Source organism: Wyeomyia smithii, chromosome 3 (genome assembly GCF_029784165.1).
Source record: "Wyeomyia smithii strain HCP4-BCI-WySm-NY-G18 chromosome 3, ASM2978416v1, whole genome shotgun sequence".
Taxonomy (NCBI): domain Eukaryota; kingdom Metazoa; phylum Arthropoda; class Insecta; order Diptera; family Culicidae; genus Wyeomyia; species Wyeomyia smithii.
This window is the reverse complement of record NC_073696.1, coordinates 93,004,416-93,025,371: the sequence shown is the minus strand read 5'-3', so window position 1 is coordinate 93,025,371 and position 20,956 is coordinate 93,004,416. Positions and strand designations below refer to the sequence as shown.

General features: G+C 35.4%; 1 protein-coding gene across 10 annotated transcripts in view; it reads left to right on the top strand.

Moving 5' to 3' along the window:
• Window positions 1–9,056: 9,056 nt before the first annotated feature.
• LOC129732297 (E3 ubiquitin-protein ligase lubel) overlaps window positions 9,057–20,956 on the top strand; it is a 56,690-nt gene continuing 44,790 nt past the window's right edge. For all 10 annotated transcript variants that reach the window (XM_055693076.1, XM_055693081.1, XM_055693078.1 and 7 more), the window contains exon 1: window positions 9,057–9,345. In XM_055693076.1, the coding sequence (XP_055549051.1) occupies window positions 9,340–9,345 (6 nt within the window). In that variant the 5' untranslated portion in view covers window positions 9,057–9,339. The remainder of the gene's footprint in view (window positions 9,346–20,956) is intronic.

The window sequence follows — 20,956 nt, the reverse complement described above, 5'->3', positions numbered from 1 at the left end:
TATTGAACCGTTTTCTTAGAGCAATAATTGAAGTCCATTGAACATGGAAAAATCAACCTGCATTATTCACAAGTATTTTCTAATGTAAACATTTGAAAAAATAAATATTGTTTGCTGTTTTCTCATCTTTGTTTTGAACAACCACTTCACTTAATAAATCATTTACTAGATGTGTGATATTGATTGGATAAATTAAATGAAGGTTTAATGCGAGTTGTTGAGTAATTTTTAAACTCCCTTTTTTAAACACCTAGAATTTTTACATTCTCAATTAATTTGATTCCCAGTCAACCACAAATCGTATATCAATGTGGAGCCTTTAAAGAAAAAGAATGTAGGAGAATCGTTCCTATATTCATCTCAACTCCTATGTTCCTCTCATCGATGTTATTTGTAGGGGAAGTGCTCCATTATTCATCTCATAAGGCCGATATTCAAGAAGAATGCACGGGTTATACACCAAACACCAATAAGCTAAATATGCTTACGTACTCTTATGGAATCGTTTAGCATTGTATATTTTGTAAAATTAGCTAGATTTATCCTGAACTATTTTTCACAACGCTTCCATATCCATCACAAAACTTGAATCACTGCTCAATTATTCATCTCACGACGCCCCATATTCATCACACTGTTCATCATGAATGAATCACATTATAATGAATGAACGTAGCCGCAGGCCGTCGTAGTAGTTACCTAGATATCCGCTGCAGTTGTTTACGTGCAAAATAGGTAACCTAGGTAACCACTACAGTGCTGTAGATTTATGTCAATTATGTCGGAATAATTCAACATTTTCAGTATGATTTTTTCGTATTAACAGAAACTGATTTGGCAACTATTGATTTTATTCAACGCAGTGAAAACAGATAAGAATACATACAGTTGAAGTTTAGGAATTGTAGAAATTCATCTCATATATTTCTGCTACTTCAAGCTTGTTTTGGGAAATTTGAGGTGAACATTTTAAAGATTAAAGTATTCTTAGTGTGGTAAGTGATTTCGTTTAGTGATTAAAATAAAAAGTGGTCCGGTAGTGATGAAAAAAACTTTGGTTGGCTGCTGAACGAGTCCCGTTGTAGCCGTATAGAACGATGCGCGGATTTTGTATTCTGAGGTAGGTAATTGAATTGAACGAGTTTTCGAGTGCAGATGCCCGACTATAATATCAAATTTAGTGCTTTTAAGTGAGTTTTTGAGGGTTATACTTTATGAGGAATCTAAAGTGAACTAAGAAGAATCCATTTCATGGATTAGAAGATTGGTTTAAGAAGAAAATATGCGTTTTTTCCTGTTTTCAATTGTGTTTACATGTTGAATGAGATGAATATACGGGCTGAGATGAATAATGGAGCAGTTCCCCTACTCAAAAACTTATTTTACCTCAGAAAATAAATTCCTCCTTCGGTTGGCTACCGTACGACCTCGGAGTCCAAATTTCCAAAAAAAACGGTTTCCAACAGCAAATATATATGGGAAGAATTTTAACCAATCCTAATTTCCAACTGTATGTATTTTCATCTGATTTCACTGCGTCGAAGATAAAAAAAAAGAAGATAAAAAAAAGTTGCCAAATCTGTTTTTTTTAAACGAAAAAAATCATACTTAAAATGTTGAATTATTCCGATATAATTGACATAAATCGACAGCGGTTACCTAGGTTATCAATTTTGAGCGTAAACTACGACAACGAATATCTAGGCAACCTACTACAACGGTATACGGCTACGTTCATTCTCGAAAGTGATTAATAGTGTAATGAATACGGCGGCGTCGTGAGATGAATAACATAGCAGTGATTCAAGTTTTGAGATGAGTAGCGTTGTGAGAAATGGTATGTTCAGGATAAAAAAAGTTTACAATATTTCCGTTGCAGGGTGATTCCATAAGAGCATGTAGGCGTATTTTGTTTATTTTTTCAATAATTTAGTGATAACTTTGTGTTTACTCCATGCATCCCCTGAAAACACTGGCCTCATGAGATTAATAATGGAACAAATACCATTTTTTAACTGTTATTCGTTTTCAACAATTTTCAATTCGTTTTTTAATTGCTTTTCAAGTTGTTTTTTAATATTGAATATGCTTCAAAGTAAACTTGTTATTAACGTAAAAATTGTAGGAATAAAGTGAGCTACTGAGAACGTATGTAGATAGAAATCGGAAATAATTTTGTTGGACAGTGTATCCCAGCTTTCAGTTTACCAATAATTTTAAAACGCAAAAAATTGGGTACGAAACACAGGGAGGATCAGTGTCCTACAGCGTTAGCTTTATTCGTGAATAAAATTAAAAGTCTAGTTTCCGTGTTCACAGTGCATTCTGGTTAACACCAAAGAAACTACATTACTGAACATTTGTGGAACAAGTGAGGGGTGCTCAAGCAGTGTCTGTGTCAGAGCAGGCGGTTGACGAATTCCATCAACTAAGTATGATATTACACGTTCATCAGCCTTAGCTATGCAGAACCCTTACATATCACAATGATGGATGGTACCCAGAAACTATAAATCAATCTCCAATTTTTTTTAAATTTAAGGTGGCGATTTTCGACTTGAAAAATACAGCCTAAAATGTCCTAAAACTATCCAACATGGGAATTTTTGACATAGGGTAGGATGTCAACTTCAGATGCCATTTTGATTTTCAAGATAGCCACTTTCAGTTACTAAAAAACAGCCTAAAATGACCAAATAACATCAAATAAGGACATTTCCAGTACCGGAATAATGCCGATTTATTTAGTTATTTATTTATTTTAACAAGGACTTAACCACATGATGGTCATTCGTCTCGGCTGTGAGTTTCAAAATTATATTTTTCCTTCTAATTCTACTTGTTCTATAAACTCTAAAATTTTATCTTCTCTTTCCTTTTCGTAACATAGTATTTCGCATAGATTTTGTTCTTAGTCTAACTTCTTTTTTGTAGATTAAAATTCAAGGCATTCCACTAGCATATGTTGAACGCACAAAGCTATTGCGCAGTGTTGACATAATGCTGCTCCTCTCGTTGAGCCATTCATGCGTAACCGGAATAATGCTGAGGAGCCGGCAATGCGTTTCTAATCGCTAAGTTTTCTGAATTATTGCGAGTGAAAACAGTGAAATAAACATGAAAAATTGGTGTTAAATACGTTAATTGGCCCTGATTATTCTCGAATGTGCGTTTTGTGGAGAAAAAAATGGCTTCGTTGGCGTTTGCTCGGCGTGAAAAGAAACGGGAAAATAACTGTCAGAAGAGAACAGAGCTCACAGGATACAGACAAGGCAGGAAAAATCTTTTGCCGGATTATTGTTATCATAGAATTTCCTTAATGCATATTTCTGTTAATAAGCTAAGTATATTTTTTCTCTAGCACTAAAAAATCAGTTCGAAGTTTCATTCGCGATGGACGCTTTTGTATGCAAATCTGATGTTATCGATGTTGTTTTTTTTTCGTTCGATTGCTTGATTTAATTGTTCGATAGTATGTGTGTTGGCGCTATTCGAGTGGTTTTCGGTGAATAAGATATAATACGTTGGCTGCTTGTTTCCATGTCTCTGGTACGTGGTTTTTTCGAGTCGGCAGTGAATCTAGTACATGAATAATTCTTCCTCTCCGTACCACGAGGGGGCTAAAAACGTAGTAACAAAAATCTTTTTTTGTTCTTATTTGGTGTAGATCAGTAACCCGGGGTTGCCTGCTATGCAGATTGATTAATAAAAAGACTACGATCTTAAATTCAATCTGATGATTTTTGTTGGGGTCGTTTTATGATTAGTTTGGCTTTTGAAAAATGAGCTATGAATGCATGAAACTCTTACAAAACAAAATAGGCAGTTTTACAATATAGTTTAAAAATAGTTTGAAAATTTAATATCACTCTTGACAAGTATTTGATCTTATCACCTACCATGCCCTAACTGGTCAGTTACGGACATTTCACTTAGTTCTATGCTACCAAGTAGTAGAATTGAATGGAAACATAACATATTCTCAATATTCAATTCCATTCTATTCAGACGCTCAAGGAGAAGTTTATCTGTTTTTGACATTCTCTGTAAGTAAGTCCTGATTCTCTTCTGGAGAAATTCCTTGTTTAAAACAGCACTTCTTTTGATCATTTTTGGTTATAACTAATCGATCAAACTTTGTTTGTATCTAAGGCGGTTTTTTTTTTGTTGTTTACTAATCCATATTTCTTTCAGAGAGCGAGTAATGGCGCTATAACCATAAGCTAAAAATGCTAGAGCTAGAGTTAGTACTCAAGCTCCAACCGTAACAGTTGAAGCGAGTAAAGGCGCTATATCCTTGGTTTCGAAACCCGAACATAAGGAGGAAATACCTATTCAATCCCAGGAGATTGGTCAACAAAGGAGTGTACTTTCTTAGCTTTATCACTCCCAACGAATGAGGTATATTACTTCTTACATACGGATCGGTTGGTACGGATTGTCCCCGATCTTAGATTATATTGTATTATATTGCGCTACACAGTAGGCCTGGCCGTTGACAAGAAAAATGTATGGAAATCATTTTTTTAAATGGTGGATATCATTTTCCAGGATCCTTTCTAGTACTGGCTGTGTTAGTGTAGACTAGACTAGACTATTGTCCGATTAAATACAATAATTCCAAAACCGGAATTATGTCCAGAAGCCGAAAGATTCCATTTAAAAATCCACTTTCGGTTTCACGGTTTCTACTGGTAGTAGAGGATGACACCCCGTTAGGTTAACAAACGCGAGGCATATGGACGTAAGACATAGTACTCAAATATATACTCTGTCAAAAATATATTTTAAAAAACTTTTTTTTTTCGAAAAACCATATCTTTTTTTGTTGACTTCTCCATGATTGAACAGTTTACAATGTATAGGTAATCTTTTTTGTTGTTTTCATAAGCAAGTGAACTTTTTTAAAAAAATGACCTTTGTGAAATAATTATTTTTAATTTTTCTCTCAACTCTTTTTCGACAATTGATAATTTTTGAATTGATATATTTTTTTCGGAAAGACAAAATGATTATCTACAATTTTGTCGAATACGTCACATCGATCAAACAAACCACTTTGGTTGCAAAAATATGTGTAATCATAAATCCCCTCCCAACATAGCTTTTTTGAATAGCTTCTCGAAAATGGATCGTATTACAAATACATTTAACCATAAAAACGTCTATGCAAAGTTTCGGCCAAATCAAAAATGATAATTAAAAAAAATATTCAAACTGTGACTGGAACTGCTCAGTTAGTGTACCCCAAGGAAGTATCTTGGATCCAATCTTTTATAATGATTGAATTTGGAGAAATTAAAAATTAAATATTTGAACTTTGTCAAAATTTTGTGTGTTTTCAAATTTTTCTACAGTGTATATTTATTTTTGGAGGGACAAAATTATTATCTACAGCTTCGCCGAAGACTCTATAAACATAAAATATGGAATTAAATATGTAAAGATAGCAAATTTGTTTTTTTGACATTCTTATTGTTTTTTTTTTCTCCAAGTTCAATAAACTATTTTTGGTTATTTATAATGTGTAGGTTTTGTTGATAAAACTCAAATCATGAAACGTAAGTTTTTTAGATAGGTACCTATTTAGTTTATAATTGTACTTTTGTGTTTTTTTTTCTAAAAAAATCTATTTGTCTCTGTCAGTGTAAATTTTTAAGGAAGGAGAAAATCACTGTCTACAACTTTGATGAAGTCGTTATCCTACCAATCAAACTTTTTGTTTCTCATTTCTCCATGACCGAACAGCCATCAATGTTAAGCTAATCTTTGGTAATATTTATGAACAAAAATTAAGTGTGCATATTTTTTAAGAAAGACAAAATTATCATAGACAACTTTACCGAAAACGTAACACCAATTAAACAAACCGTTTTTGTTCAAAAAATTATTCGTATTATCAATTTCTCTTCTACATAAAATTTCCATATTTTAGCAATAAATTACCCAATAGAAAATCTATCTTTTGCCCACAGAACTATCTATGCAAAGTTTCAACCAAATCAAAAATTGTCAATTGAAATGGTTACCCGTTTTTTCTGGAGTTGCTCATATTTAAGAAACAATTTATGATAAAAATTTAATTGTTATGAATATATTCCGTCCATATATTCATCTCATTCAACATTGAAACACAATTGAAAACAGGAGAAAACGCATATTTTTTCTTAAACTAATCTGCTAATCCATGGAATGGATTCTTCTTAGTTCACTTTAGATTCCTCATAAAGTATAACCCTCAAAAACTCACTTAAAAGCACTAAATTTGATATTATAGTCGGGCATCTGCACTCGAAAACTCATTTAATTCAATCACCTACCTCAGAAAACAAAATCCGCCCATCGTTCTATACGGCTACAACAGGACTCGTTCAGCAGCCAACTAAAGTTTTTTCATCACTGGCGGACCACTTTTTATTTTAATCACTAAACAAAATCACTCACTACACTAAGAATACTTAATCTTTGAAATGTTCACTTCAAATTTCCAAAAACAAGCTTGAATTAGCAGAAATATATGAGATGAATTACTACAATTCCTAAATTTCAACTGTATGTATTTTTATCTGTTTTCACTGCGTTGGAGAAAATCAAAAAATTCCAAATCAGTTTCTGTTAATTCGAAAAAAAACATACTGAAAATGTTGAATTATTCCGACATAATTGACACAAATCGACAGCACGGCAGTGGTTACCTAGGTTACCTATTTTGCACGTAAACAACTACAGCGGATATCTAGGTAACCTACTACGACGAGCTGCGGTTACGTTTATTCATGATAATGTGATTCATTCATAATTAACAGTGTGATTAATATGGGGCGTCGTGAGATGAATAATTGAGCAGTGATTCAAGTTTTGTGATGGATATGGAAGCGTTGTGAAAAATGGTTTGTTTTACAAAATTCAGCATAAATCTAGCTCATTTTACTAAATATACAATGCTATACGATTCCATAAGAGCACGTAAGCATATTTAGTTTATTTGTTCAATGATTTCGTGAAAATTTGGTGTTCAATCCGTGCATTCTTCGTGAAAATCAATTTAATGAGATGAATAATGAAGCAGTTCCCCTATCAGTCATATTAACATAGGAAATCGCAGCAAGCAATGCATTTGTGGGTAATGCAGTGTTATTGAATTTCAAAATTTTACATGTAAGCCATGAAGCTAGACCACGAGAAAAAGCGAAATTTGGTATGTGCTTTGTGCTTCAAAAAATCTGCGAAGAGAATAGGCAAGCAGTGGAAGTAAACGCTCATTGCTTACTTTCTGCCTATGAATAACGAACATGATAAAAAGTATCCTAGAGTTTTGTGCAGAGGCCGTTGCCTGGCTGTTTACCGAAAATCGAAACGATTGTCCTTCTCCGTCGTTAAGTCACCTGTTGAGCGTGGTGAATTCGTCGGCGTGCGACCAGACCGAACCAAGCGCCATTTTTTCATAAATTGAGTTTTTAACATCAGTGGATGTTAAAATTGATAATCTATCTTTCATGCAAAAAATGAAATCATTTGAATAGTTTATTATGGTATTATAACAAAATTTCTCTGCAACAGCTTGCAAGAAACATATGGGGTGGTAAAACTTTGATCGCCGATTACTCGAAATAATGTTTTTGGCGCTTTATTCGGTCTGGTCGCACGCCGACTATGTAATACCATTGAGCAGTGGTGGGCACCGCTAACCGAAAATTTAGCGACGCTAATCGCTAAGTCGCTAACCGGAAAATTTAGCTCGATAATCGCTAAACGCTAAACGGTAAACGCACATTAGCGGAACTTTCGCTAATCGCTAATCGCTAACTTTTTAATATGTAAATAGTCATATTGCTATATTTATTGCTCGTGTTTTGTAAGATTTGGACCACTTTGATCTGTTTTGGTTAAACAAACGAAAACAATTACTTTTTAAAGCTATTTACAGTAAGAGGTTTACGAAACGGTATTCTTATTTGATTTTGTATAAACAAGAAGAACAAAAGTTATTTAGCTTGCATTGAAAATAGATACTCTTAAAAAAAGTTTTCATAAAAATTCAATTATTATGTGAATCGAAAAAGTAGAACCAAAGTTGTCATAATTTCAAGCGCATTGCAATTTACCAAAGTTCTTGGTGTGCCTAAAATTCAATCTAGACCTTGTGCTTGTTCTTCTAAACGCTCCTGTGGCTTGTACGAAAACTGAAACTCCATTCTAGGGTAAAAAACTGACAAAAGTAACTTTCGCAGTAAAGTATGTTCATCTTTCGAAGAAATTTTCGTACGCCATCAGCCACTGAAATATGATCTCACTTTTGTTCTCTTTAACTAGAGTTTCTAAAACTCCTAATCGACCTTAGGTCTTAATCAATATCCAAGTAATCAAAAAGTTTCAGAACCAGTATCTAACCTGCATTCCTGTTATAGAAATAACCTTCTTAGCAATTTATTACACAATGCAATAAAATGGCATAACAGTAGACCAGAACGAAATGTGATCCCAGTATGTTTATAATTACTTTACCCATTTCCAAGATGATTGCTCTGGTTTATGTCTTTACACAGACCTATGGCGGTTCACTTACCTAAGCAGCTGCTACTGTCTTGGAACTATTCAAGACGTAGATAGAATATTACCGTATTATTAGAACGATTCCATCCAATATTTGTTTCGTGGATGATAAATATCATAATATGTATTATTATGTCATAATATGTATAATAATGTCATAATATATATCCACGCTAATTAAACTCGGAACAATACTTTTACTTGATCAATAATATTTGCACTATTACATATTGTGCTTCACCTTTTCTAATCAGCAGTCCTTTTCTAATCAACAATAATTCAAACCCAAATGATCCTGTACAGGTACTGTTCAGCTGCCACGTTTCTAGCAGCGCCGGTGCAGATCAAGAAGTTTTCTCACACTTACTTTCAAAAAAAAAAAAAGAACACAACGAAAATATCCACCCCGGTCCGAACTGAACGAAACAGTTCGGACGCATTTTTCGTCCCACCACAATACGTAGGTATTATACCCGTGCGATCGACACTTGACGACTGGTGCGGCGCGATCAGTCAGTTTCGAGTCGTCTGGGCGTGCAAAGCTTTTTCCCGTTGCGGTCCTGAGCGGCGTTATATAAAACTTCCCCGGGGGAAAAAACCGTTGCAAATATCCGCCGGAAACCGTGCGATAGTGAACGGCGTTCGATTTGGCCTCCGTTATCGTGGACAGATGGCACTGGAAAGTGCTTTCAATTAGTTGGAAAACTCTTTGGGTTCGGCCGAAAGTGAAAAAAAGTTATTTTTATTAATATAGTGCTCCCGGGAAATGTACTACGAGTTCATAAGATGAGTGTAAGTGTGTGCATAGGTTTATATAAATAGAAAGGCGATTTTCCGCAGAAGACATCTCCGCACAGTGGTTCACAGCAGGGCACATTTTCTGAAAGAATGTTTGTTAATAGTCGATAAGCAACGAAGCATTGAAACGAATAGTGTTAATCTCGGTCAATTCTTATTTCTCTGACCAACAAAAACGACATATTATCCCACTGTGCGACTCAACTGTTAGAATGTGAAAAGCGCAGACCAAAAATCTACACTTTTACGCAAATCCGGTAAATGCTGGAATAGCATAACTCAGAATGGCAAGCACTTAAACGGAACCGTGTCACCAACGAGCACGCAAACAACCGAGAAACGTCGGTATTTTGCTGTCGCCACTTGAATTGAATGCGGAAAATGCGCGTTTTGATCAATTTCCTCGTTGCCAATGTGGAGCCGTAGCAATACGGTACTAACCTTTGATCTACATGCCAGCCCTCGAGTTGCGTACGGTGTTACCAGGAACTGTACTGAACAGCTGTACAAATATTGCATAATATCGCAGTGATTGAAAACTAGAAAGAAAAATAACACAGTTCGAGCGGAGACAAAGAATAGCAAAACGATTTCGCTGGCATGCCATTTTCATGACCGGCATACGCATACGCAAGTGTTCGTGAAAATCGCCGTGACAATACGAGCGAAACGTTAAATGATGCGAATTTAGAGAGGTGCAATAGTTAGCAAGGATCAGCGCGGCTAAAAGTAATTTCAGATCTTTCCACTTCGTTTCCCGCTGCTGGTGACGCCAGCGGCCGACATCATCGGCAAAGCGGCGACGAATTTTGCAACCGGGATCTGAACTTTTGAAAGTGCAAGGTTTAGATCAACTCAAAAGAATGGGCCGATCGAAACGTCTGCGTAGAATCTGTCGCGAGACACTACGCTAAATATAGGCAGCGTAGTTTGGAAGAACACGTGGACTAGTGTGGCAGAATTTTAAGAAAGGAAAATTAATCGCATAAATCTATGTTACTGCTGAAGTTGACCTATCCAAGTTAGCGGTGAAAGAGATTCAGCACGCATCGGTTGAACTATATGAAAATTAATATTCGTAATTCAGGCGCCCTGTTACTGACGCAGGTTTTTGGTGGAAAATTCAAAACAACACGTGATTTTTCCAAACGTATTGAACTAAAACACTAAAATGTCAAGAACTATTCATTAATTTTTTTGAGTCACCCTGTTAACTAACTGTGGACTATGTTTTGTCCTGGTATGTAATGGAACGCATTTTATACTAGAAATTTATAATTCCAAATACAGTAAGGTCGTTTTTTACGCGGGTTGCTTTCCTCCATTACTCTAAAACGATACAAGATATCGACTTTATTTCAATCACGTTTTCCATTTTAGGCCACGAGTGATCATATATCAGTTTTCAAAACAATTCAGAATTTTTGGTGTAACTACTCAAAATTTAAAATATTGAATTTTGGTCTCTAAATTGGCCACTATCATATTCAAACGAGGTTTTAACATTTTAGAACGTTTTTTTTTTGTTATATTTGCAACTCGAAAAAGTCGTTTCTTACGCGGGTTCATACAAATTTGGAACGCATCCCCCGCGTAAAAAACGACCTTAGCGCTTCAAACAGATCAGCATCATTGAGAAAATGCATAAACTGAATTCGAAGTAAATTTATGAAACAATTAATTGTCTTTATTGAAGCAGTATCATTAAATTCTGAAATAGCCTATTGTGAAAAAATGTTCTGTTTAAAAATACTAATACTGTTGACGTATTTTCGCAATGTCTTTTCTTTTCATGATGATTCTGAAAAGTCGCCTTAAAATCACATTTTGTGTTTTTTTTGGGTGATATATTTTTTATGAAAAACGAATGCTGTTTAAATTAAGTTGTAGTTATTTATTTTTTCCGAAAATCTTTAAATACTCTTTAAGATAATCACAATGAAGAAAATATTGGTAGTATCTTGTTTTTTTCGAAATTTGATAAAATTTTTGTGTGAAAATTTTATCTTATTATGAAACGGTAATTTCGAATTGAGCTGCAAAATCAAAAATAAAACTATGAGCAAAGCAAAGCCTTGGTGCTACACTTCGATTTGGAACTCGACCTCCTGTTTATCATACACAGACTTCACTGTTTAGTGTACAGGAAAATTGTGAGGCTAGCGCTACGATTCTACTGACACTAAAAGTCTTCTCCCGAGCCGAAACTCAAACTCTTTTGTAATACGAAGCTTTTCACTATGCATGCCGATTTATGGTTTCACTAAGGTCTTTTTTTACGCGGTGGATGCGTTTCAAATTTGTATAAGCCCGCGTAAAAAAACTCTTTTGGGATGAAAATATGATAAAGAAAACCGTTTTTAAATGTTTAAACCTTGTTCCAATATAATAGTGATCAATCTAGAGATAAAATGCAAAATATTCAATCTAGCCGAGAGGCGGCAAAGGAGTCTAACTTCCTTTCGGTCATAAGGCGTCGTTCCTAAACCACGTGGTCATAAAGAGGGGGACGGGAGGGTTTGTCAAAAGACCACGAAAGACCACGCACGGCGGTGGGGGGTTAACGAAATGACCACGTGGTCTTTTTTCCTGACTTATAATTTATTGTTGCCACAAAGTCAAGAATGAAGTTTTTGCTTTTTAGAAATATAGAATGTATTGGAAGTTTAATGAGAAAAATGTAAAAAATTTGTGCGAATTTTTGGCACTTGGCAAATGAAAAGACCACGTGGTTAAAGTCGTAAGGGGGGAGGAGGTTTCGGCCAAAAGACCACGATAGACCATGGGGGGGTACGGGGGGTATATAAAGTGATCAAAATATAACCACGTGGTTTAGTTGAATGGTTCAGCACATTGGAGAGCCGATTTTCAGCGGAACTCAATCGCAGAGAATAATTTCACTGAGGATTCAGTAATTTTTTTTTTTCAAAAGATAAATTATAAGCTCGATGATTTTAAGTAAGTAAAAAATTTATTTATTGTGCGCCAGTAGGGCGTTGAGCAAAATATTTAAAACTAAACAATAGATCTTAAAAACAAATATGATTAAAACTAAGCATTGAATCCTAAAAACAAATATAATTAATTACATTTATAGAAGGCTAAGGAAGTTGGTCACAGTAGTACTTAGAGGCTTAACTTTATAACCTGCTGCGGCAAAGAAACTATAGAACAGCTTATCAGAAGGTGTACATTTTACGTTGAAACCAGTAAAAGCTTTACATAGTTTGCCAGACAGCCGGGCAGTATCCTTCTTCGAATTCAGGCCCAACGATGATGATTGGCGGATTTCGGTAAAAATATAAAATATAACCAATCATGGATTCATTGCAGAAAAACAATACAAACAATAGAAGGGATCTCGCACTAAACATAAAAAAAGGAGTAAACATAGCAGTTCTTACGGAAAATATTCAAATATAGACGACTTTCGGCTTCCGACTTTTTTTGCTGAAGTATCGGTTGAGCCTCAAGTTGCCGAGTGAACTCAGATTTTTTTAGCCGAGCCGAGTCATAGTAGGTTTGATTCCCGGCTCCGGAGAGAAAGTTGCGAAATCTGTGAAAAATAAACAGATCATCGAGTTCCGAATCGAAATGTAGCACCAAGGCTTTGCTGTGCTTCAAGGTCAGGGGAAGTCAAAAAGTTAGAAAGTTTTCGAGCTAGGAAAATCTCCCCGAAGTCGACTTTTCACAACGAACATTTTTTTAAGACAACACTAGATCTCGAAGTTTCTGCATCAACATGTCATGCGATAAACAACAATTCGAATGTTGTTTTCAAACGAATGTTTTGATCATGGACTGAACTACGCAACGGTTTACCTAAACAGCACGTGCGTCGCACGGTAAGTGGTATCACTAAAGATAACAGGAAAACACTTATTTTCTTACTTCTCGTAGAGGGGTTATTTTTGAAATCTATACCTATAAAAATGCAGTCCGGTCTGTCTGTCTGTCTGTCTGTCTGATTCATATAGGCTCGGAAACTATCGAGCCGACCGACGTGAAAATTTGCATGTAGGAGTTTTAGGGGCCGAGAAAGGTTCCTATGATGGTTTGAGACCCCTCCCTCTTCTGGAAGGGAGGGATCCCATACAAATGAAACACAAACTTCTGCACATCTCAAAAACTAACCTAGCAAATGGAACCAAATGTGGCATGTGATGTTTTTAGGATTATCAAATATATCCATATTGGTTCAACATCCCTCTCTCTTCTGCAAGGGAAGGGTTCCATACAAATGAAACACAAATTTCTGCACATCTCGAGAACTAACCAAGTAAAAAGAACCAAATTTGGTAGGTGGATCTTTTTAGGGGTAACAAATATATTTATAATGGTTTGACACCCCTCCCTTTTCAACAAGGGAGGCGTCCCATACAAATGAGACACGAATTTCGCACAGCTCGAGAACCAATCAAGCGAATATAACCAAATTTGGCAGCTGAATGCTTTTAGGTGTAACCAACATGTCCATAATGTTTCGACACCCTTCCTTCTTCTGGCATGTCTCCAAATACCATTTCGAAATCTAAGATGGCGACTTCCGGTTTCTATAAAACAGTGGCAAATGACCAAATACTACCCAATATGGGTATTTCCGGAATTGTTATGACGCACTGAAGCCACAAGTCGACCTCAGACAATATTTTGAACTGTAAGATGGCGACTTCCGGTGTCTGGAAAACAGCCGAAAATGACCAAATACCACCCAATATGAGCGTTCCTTTAACCAGATTGACGCTCAGAGAAGAATCGACCACAGACATCATTTTGAATTCGAAGATGGTGACATCCGGTTTCTAGAAAACAGCCGAAAATTACCAAATACCACCCAATATAGGTGTTTCTTAAACCAGAATGACTCTCAGGGGCCAAAAATTGTCTCCAAATGCCATTAAAAAAATAGCCTAAAGTGACCAAATACCACCCCATATGAGTATCACCGGATCCAGAATGATGCAAGGAGCTAAAAATTGACCTCAGACACCAGTTTGAATTGTGAAATGGCAACTTCTGGGAATCAGCCGAAAATAACCGAATACTACTACATATGGATGTGTCCGTAATCGAAATGCTGTAAAGAAGCCAAGCATTGACCCAGCCTGGGTCACCCAGGCCACCATTTTGAATTCGAAGATGACCACCTTCAGATTCTGAAAAACAACGAAAATAACTGAAATGCACCCAATATATTCCCGGAATAGAGGTGATGTACAAAAGCCAAAAGTCGAGGATGTTGTCATTCCGATAAAACCAATCATTTCAAACGATATGAACAAACCGCTAGGATATCAATGAATTTGAAATGTTTAAAATTAATAAATTAAACACTAAAATAGGCGGGACGAAGTTTGCCGGGTCAGCTAGTTATTTATAAAGATTTACAGAAAAATATTAAACATAGATTTACTCTTCTGATAAATAAATATTTTGAGACTAAAGGTAAAAAATTGAAACCATATTCAAAACCCTTTTGAAAGCTGTTGAAAATTCTTAAGAATCCTTCAAAGCCTGTTCCAATTTTAAAAGATGGTGAACGTTTTCTTGTATTTAATGAACAAATAGCTCAAAGACTTGCTCAGCAGTTTCAAATTTGAATTTTGTGAGTCCAATTGAAAATGAAGTTACACGTCAATTTGACTTAATTTCTTCCCAGAATATTTTACCTGCAGAAATAATTGATACAAACTTGATCTCTCATCTCCCTGAGAGCTTAATGGAATTTTTTGTAAAAATTTTCAATTGCTGCTTCAAAATTGCATATTTTCCCAAATTATGGAAAAATGCAAAAATTACTCCAATTTAAAAACCGGGTAAGAATCCAGCTGAAGTTTCAAGTTATCGACCAATCAGTTTGCTTTCTTTAATAAGTAAACTATTTGAGAGAATTATACTTAACAGGTTATCACACATCAACGAAAATTCAATTTTTGCAGGTGAACAGTTTGGGTTTCGCCATGGGCATTCCACTACTCATCAATTGCTCAGAGTTACTAGTATGATATGAGCTAACAAACCTGAAGGTTATTCCACTGGAGCTGCTCTTTTAGACATAGAAAAAACATTCGACAGTGTTTGGCATAAAGGTTTGATTGCAAAATTGCAAACTTTTAATATTCCAACTTACCTAATCAAAATTTTAAAAAATTATCTTACTGATCTTACTGATTGAACTCTGCAGGTTGTCTATCAGAATTCAGAATCTGATAGATTTCCTGTCAGAGCAGCTGAGCTTCAAGGTTCAGTCTTGGGTCCAGTCCTGTACAACATATTCGCTTCGGATCTTCCTGGTTTGCCTCCAGGATGCACAAAGTCATTGTTCTGCGATGACACAAGCTTTACCGTAAAAGGAAAAAGTCTTCGTGTCATATGCAGTCGATTGCAGAAAAGTTTAGATATTTTTCTTCCTATTTGCAAAAGTGAAAAATCTCACCCAATGCTTCTAAAACTCAAATGATAGTTTTTCCTCATAAAACTAGGGCTTCTTTCCTCAAGCCAAGCCAAACAATAATCACGTTGTCAAGATGAATGGGGTTATTTTAAGTTGGTCTGTCAAGGTTAAGTACTTGTGACTAATTTACGATAAAAAACTTATTTTCAGAGTATACAAGCAAAGTGCATCAAATATACGAGATGTTTATATCCTCTCATTAACAGAAATTCTGAACTTTGTTTAAAAAATAAACTTTTGATTTACAATTGAAATTTTAGACCAGCAATGCTTTATGCTGTACCAATCTGGTCAAGTTGCTGTTCAACAAGGAAGAAAACGCTTCAGAGGATTCAGAATAAAATTCTAAAAATAATTTTTAAGCGTTTTCCTTGGTTTGGTACACTCGAATTACATAGACACTGGTGTTAAAACATTAGAAGCTATGTCAATAAGTTAGGAATTAAGTTAGTTGTAAGTTTATTTCCTTCATTTGACAAGTAGGTTTATATCCCTATGAATGATAAGTCCTAATTGCGAAGGCAAACAAACCCTAACAATTAAAATTAAAAATTTCTAACAGTGTTGAGAAGTCGCCATTTGTGATTGGACACACATACTTATTATTTACTGATATTTATCATAAATCTTTATTTATTTATTTCGTCAAACAAAAGTAGACTACATATGTTTAAAACTAACTTACATGCTATATGCTATTTATACTAGTGGGAGCAAAAAAAAGAGTTTATACATAATTGAATAATAATTTCTTCACTTGACGGATTATTACAATGAATGTTTTCTATCGATTTAAATTGCGCGTTGAGTTGAAATATTGTTTTAATTTAGTTCTCGACATAGAAAAGTCAATTGTTTCACAGTGTTGGTTATACACTAACATCATTTGATTAATTGGCCCGTATTTAGCATAATTGTTTCGTTGATGATTTAAAGAAAACAAAGTCCGAGTTCGTAAATTTCTAGAAGGTACATAAAGATTGAGTTTTGATAATATTTCGGGTGAATCGACACGTTGAGATACGATATCGTTAACAAATGACATCATTGCGAATTCACGACGGGCTTTTAATGATTCGATGTCAATAAGTCTGCAGCGTTCGTCATATGATGGTAGGGGAAATGACGTCCATCGTAGATTACGAAGTGCATATAACAGGAATTGTTTTTGCACTGATTCTATTCTGTTTACATGTGTTGCAGAAAACGGAGGCCATACAATGCTACAGTATTCTAAAAGTGACCTGACATAGGAATTATAAAGTGTTTTTATTGTGTATGGATCTTGGAAATTATAGCAGAAACGTTTTATAAAACTGAGCATGTAACTAGCCTTATTAATAATTGTATTGTAGTGATCAGTGAATGTTAATTTTGAGTCGAGTATGACTCCTAGGTCCCTAACTCGTTCACTTTTCTCTACTACCTGATCTCCTAAGGAAATCATATTGCTTGGCATGTTTCTTTTTATGCCAAAAGCCATCGAACTACATTTTTTAACGTTTAGCTGAAGAAGGCTTTTTTTACACCAAATGTAAAAATATTTTATCTCGTTACGAAAAATATTTACATCATCAGCGTTTTTAATTTCAATGAAAAGTTTAATATCGTCGGCATAAATAAGAATTTTTACATGTTTTAGAATAAAGGAAATGTCGTTTACAAATAATATAAATAGTAGAGGGCCCAAGTGAGAGCCTTGAGGAACTCCTGAGGTTACCTGAATAGGTTTCGATATTCTACCTTTAAATTTGACTGTTTGTTGACGATCTGTCAAATACGATTCAATCCATTTGAGTAATTGTGGATGAATACCAATTTTTCGTAACTTGAAGAGAAGCAGGGGTATATCAATACGATCGAAAGCTTTACTGAAGTCAGTATATAAGGTTTCAACATAATTACCTTTATCCATTGCGTTCAAAGAGAAGTTAATAAACTCGAGTAAGTTAGTTGTTGTTGAGCGCCCTTTGAAAAAACCGTGTTGCGTTGGGGTAATTCTATTTTTTATTTGGTGGAATAATTTTTTGTTTATTATTGCTTCGAAAAGCTTAGGTATACAGGAAAGAATGGCTATGCCTCGATAGTTGCTAATGTCGGTTTTTTTACCAGATTTGAACACAGGCACTAGATATGAGTTTTTCCAGAATTTCGGGAAGCAACCGGATTCCAGCGACATATTTAAAATCAAGAACAGTGGGGAAGTTAGCTCTTTAGCTAAATGTTTCATGAATGCTGGCGGAATTCCGTCTGGTCCTGGACCTTTAGACGCATCCAGAGCTTTTAAAGTATCTTCAATTTCGCGTGCGCTGACATGTTCAATATTGAAATAGTTGGGAAACTCAGGAAAGTTGGTGAAGAATGTATAGTCACGATCAGATTCGGAGAAAGTTGTATAATTTTGTTGAAAAAAATCAACAAATAGATCAGAGATGTATGCCGGGTTCTCTTCAACTTTGTCATGCAGTTGCATTTTTGAAGGAAAATTTTCAGATTTTAACTTTGATTTAACATATTTGAAAAAAATTTTTGGACTGGATTTGATTTCAAGCTCAGTCTTTAATGTGAACTCTTCAAACGCGTTACTAATGGCATCGTTTAATTCGCCGTAAATGTTAAGATAAGTTGTTAAAGCATCACGATTTTTATGAGTTTTGTTTTTTTTATGTGCTTTTTGTTTTTTGTTTTTTAAGTTTTTAATTTGTCTATTGTACCAGACTGGGTATTTGGAATTGCCATGACGTCTTATTCTTTTCAATGGTATTTCGCTAATAAATAAATCAGATAATATGTTATAAAAATTTTCTATAGCCGAATCGACGTTTCCGTCTTCAAACAATACATTTTGCCAGTTGATACTATTTAGTTTATGTTTTAATTCATCATAGTTTGCTGACTGAAAGTCAAAAACATCTTCGAATTCATATTCGTCAGGTCTTTTATTCTCATGCACAAATAAAGAAAACTCTATTGCTGTATGATAAACTTCGTTCTTTCATAATGGTTGTAATGAATTCGTCACACAAAAGTCTTCACTAATGTTGGACATTAACAGATCTAGATAACAATTTTGTCCATTTTTCACATGATTTATTTGATTAAGACCAAGACTAGAGGTTTTATCAAAAAGAAGTTGCAGCGTTTCATTTTCGCCAATAATAGGAAGTAAAATGCTATGGTTATCGATGTCCGGAATAAAATCAATGTTGCGTTGGTTGAAATCACCGTATATGTGGAGTTTTACTTCAGGTAACAGCTTAGATGCAATATTTTCAACAACATGAAGAAACTTTTCAAAGATTTCATCCCGCGCATTATTTGGAGGGAAATAGACAGAGACAAATACGTGTGTCTCTCCTGCTAGTTCTGCTTTCACCCAAACATGTTCGAGCCCTTTAAACTGAATGGTGTCGATAAGCGCTGAATTAAAGTCTACTGACACCGCAATCAACACACCACCACTGGATTTCATTTCAGATAATTGATAGTTACGGTCATTTCTATAGACATTATATCGACAACCGAAGACTTCTTCGCTGCGAACACCCTCATCCCAGCTGGTTTCGGTTGCTAAAATAACAGAAAATGAACAGGATAGTACATTTTTTTGAATTTCGTTAATTTTGTGAGCGCCTCGCATGCGGTTAAAATTTTGGCAATATACAGAGATCTCGGTAGTGGTGGGGTGTTCGAGTGTAGAAGCTAAAGAATGAGAGTCATTATTAACAGAAGTGTTTACCAGAGCAGAGCAGGTCGCGTCATTTCCTACATCTCTAGGTTGAACAAAATTATCACCAGCAACGGTCCTCTGATGAGTGAGTCAATTGCGTTGAAGACACGAGTGCCTAGATGAGCACGCAATGCATTGTGAAGTAGGAAGGTGTGCAGGATCGCTGATCATCTGGGGTTGAGAAAGTGAAAACTCGTCGTTCGCCGGGTATGGGTTAAGAGTTTCGCCTCTTTGAAATTGAATCGTAGGAATGAAGTTAGATTGAGGTCTGGAGAATCGGTCTTTCGCTGCTGCAAGAAGCACTCTGTCAGGTGGTAACAGTTGATTTGCATGGAAACGATTAGAGTTGGTGTGTTGTTGATTATTGTAGGAGTTGGTGACGTTATTCTGTTGCCTGTTGGCCATGTTATAGTTGGGGCTATTGTTATTATTCCAAAAACTGTTGTTGACGTGACGGTTGTGGTTGGTATATCTACGGTTACTATTGGTGTTGAAGTTGTAGTTGTTTCGATTGGTACTTTGATGGTTATTATCGAGATTTCTGTTAAAGTTGAGGTTGCGATTCTGGTTCTGATTGTTGTTGTTATTGTTGAAGTAGTTCTTATTGTTGCGGTTGTTGTTGGAATTGTTATTATTATTGTGGTAATTGCTGTTGTAGTTATTTCTATTGTTATTGCAAAGTTGTTGTTATTATCGTTGTTGTTGTTGTGAATGATATGGTTATGCCTAGGGTTGTTGTTTCTGTTGTAATTATTTCGCCTATAATGATTTCGTCTTCTGGCCCTCCGTTTTCTTGCTTTGTCAGCTTGTTTTTGCTGCTGCATAATACGGTGTAATTTTGTATCGTTCGCTGTCCAGTCCTGTTTCCAAACTTTTCTCGAGCCAAGGAAACGCCATCCACTGTTTGGAAGATCATTTGAAGGCTGGACGGCCATAGCTATTTCCTCTGCCACACTTGGATAGCCAATGCTGTTTTCGATGGGCATCATTCTTGGCGTATACTCAGAAATTCTGCTGCTAAGTATTCGAAATTCTTCCAAGATTTCAGGAACACTACATTGAGTCTTAGAAGTGGCCACATCGATCAAATTTTCATTAACAGCTTCAAGCTGTTCGTCGACTTTATTAGTTATTTCATCAATATGACTGGTCAGCTTATTTGTAATCAAGTTGCTAAGTATCCCAAGCGACTCAGTCATGTTAACTTTAGCGGAAGTTATAGCATCGTCGAAAAGTGTCGTCACGTGGTTATTGATTTGTCTCACTACTTTTGTAGGAGAGTTTACTTTTTTAACAGACGAAAGCTCCTGTTTTAGTTCATCGAATAGAGTTTCTTGTCGTTCGAGTGCCTCTTGAACGATTCCAATTTTCTGCAATGTCGACGTCGATTTATGTATTGCGTCGCTATGCTTTTTCACTAA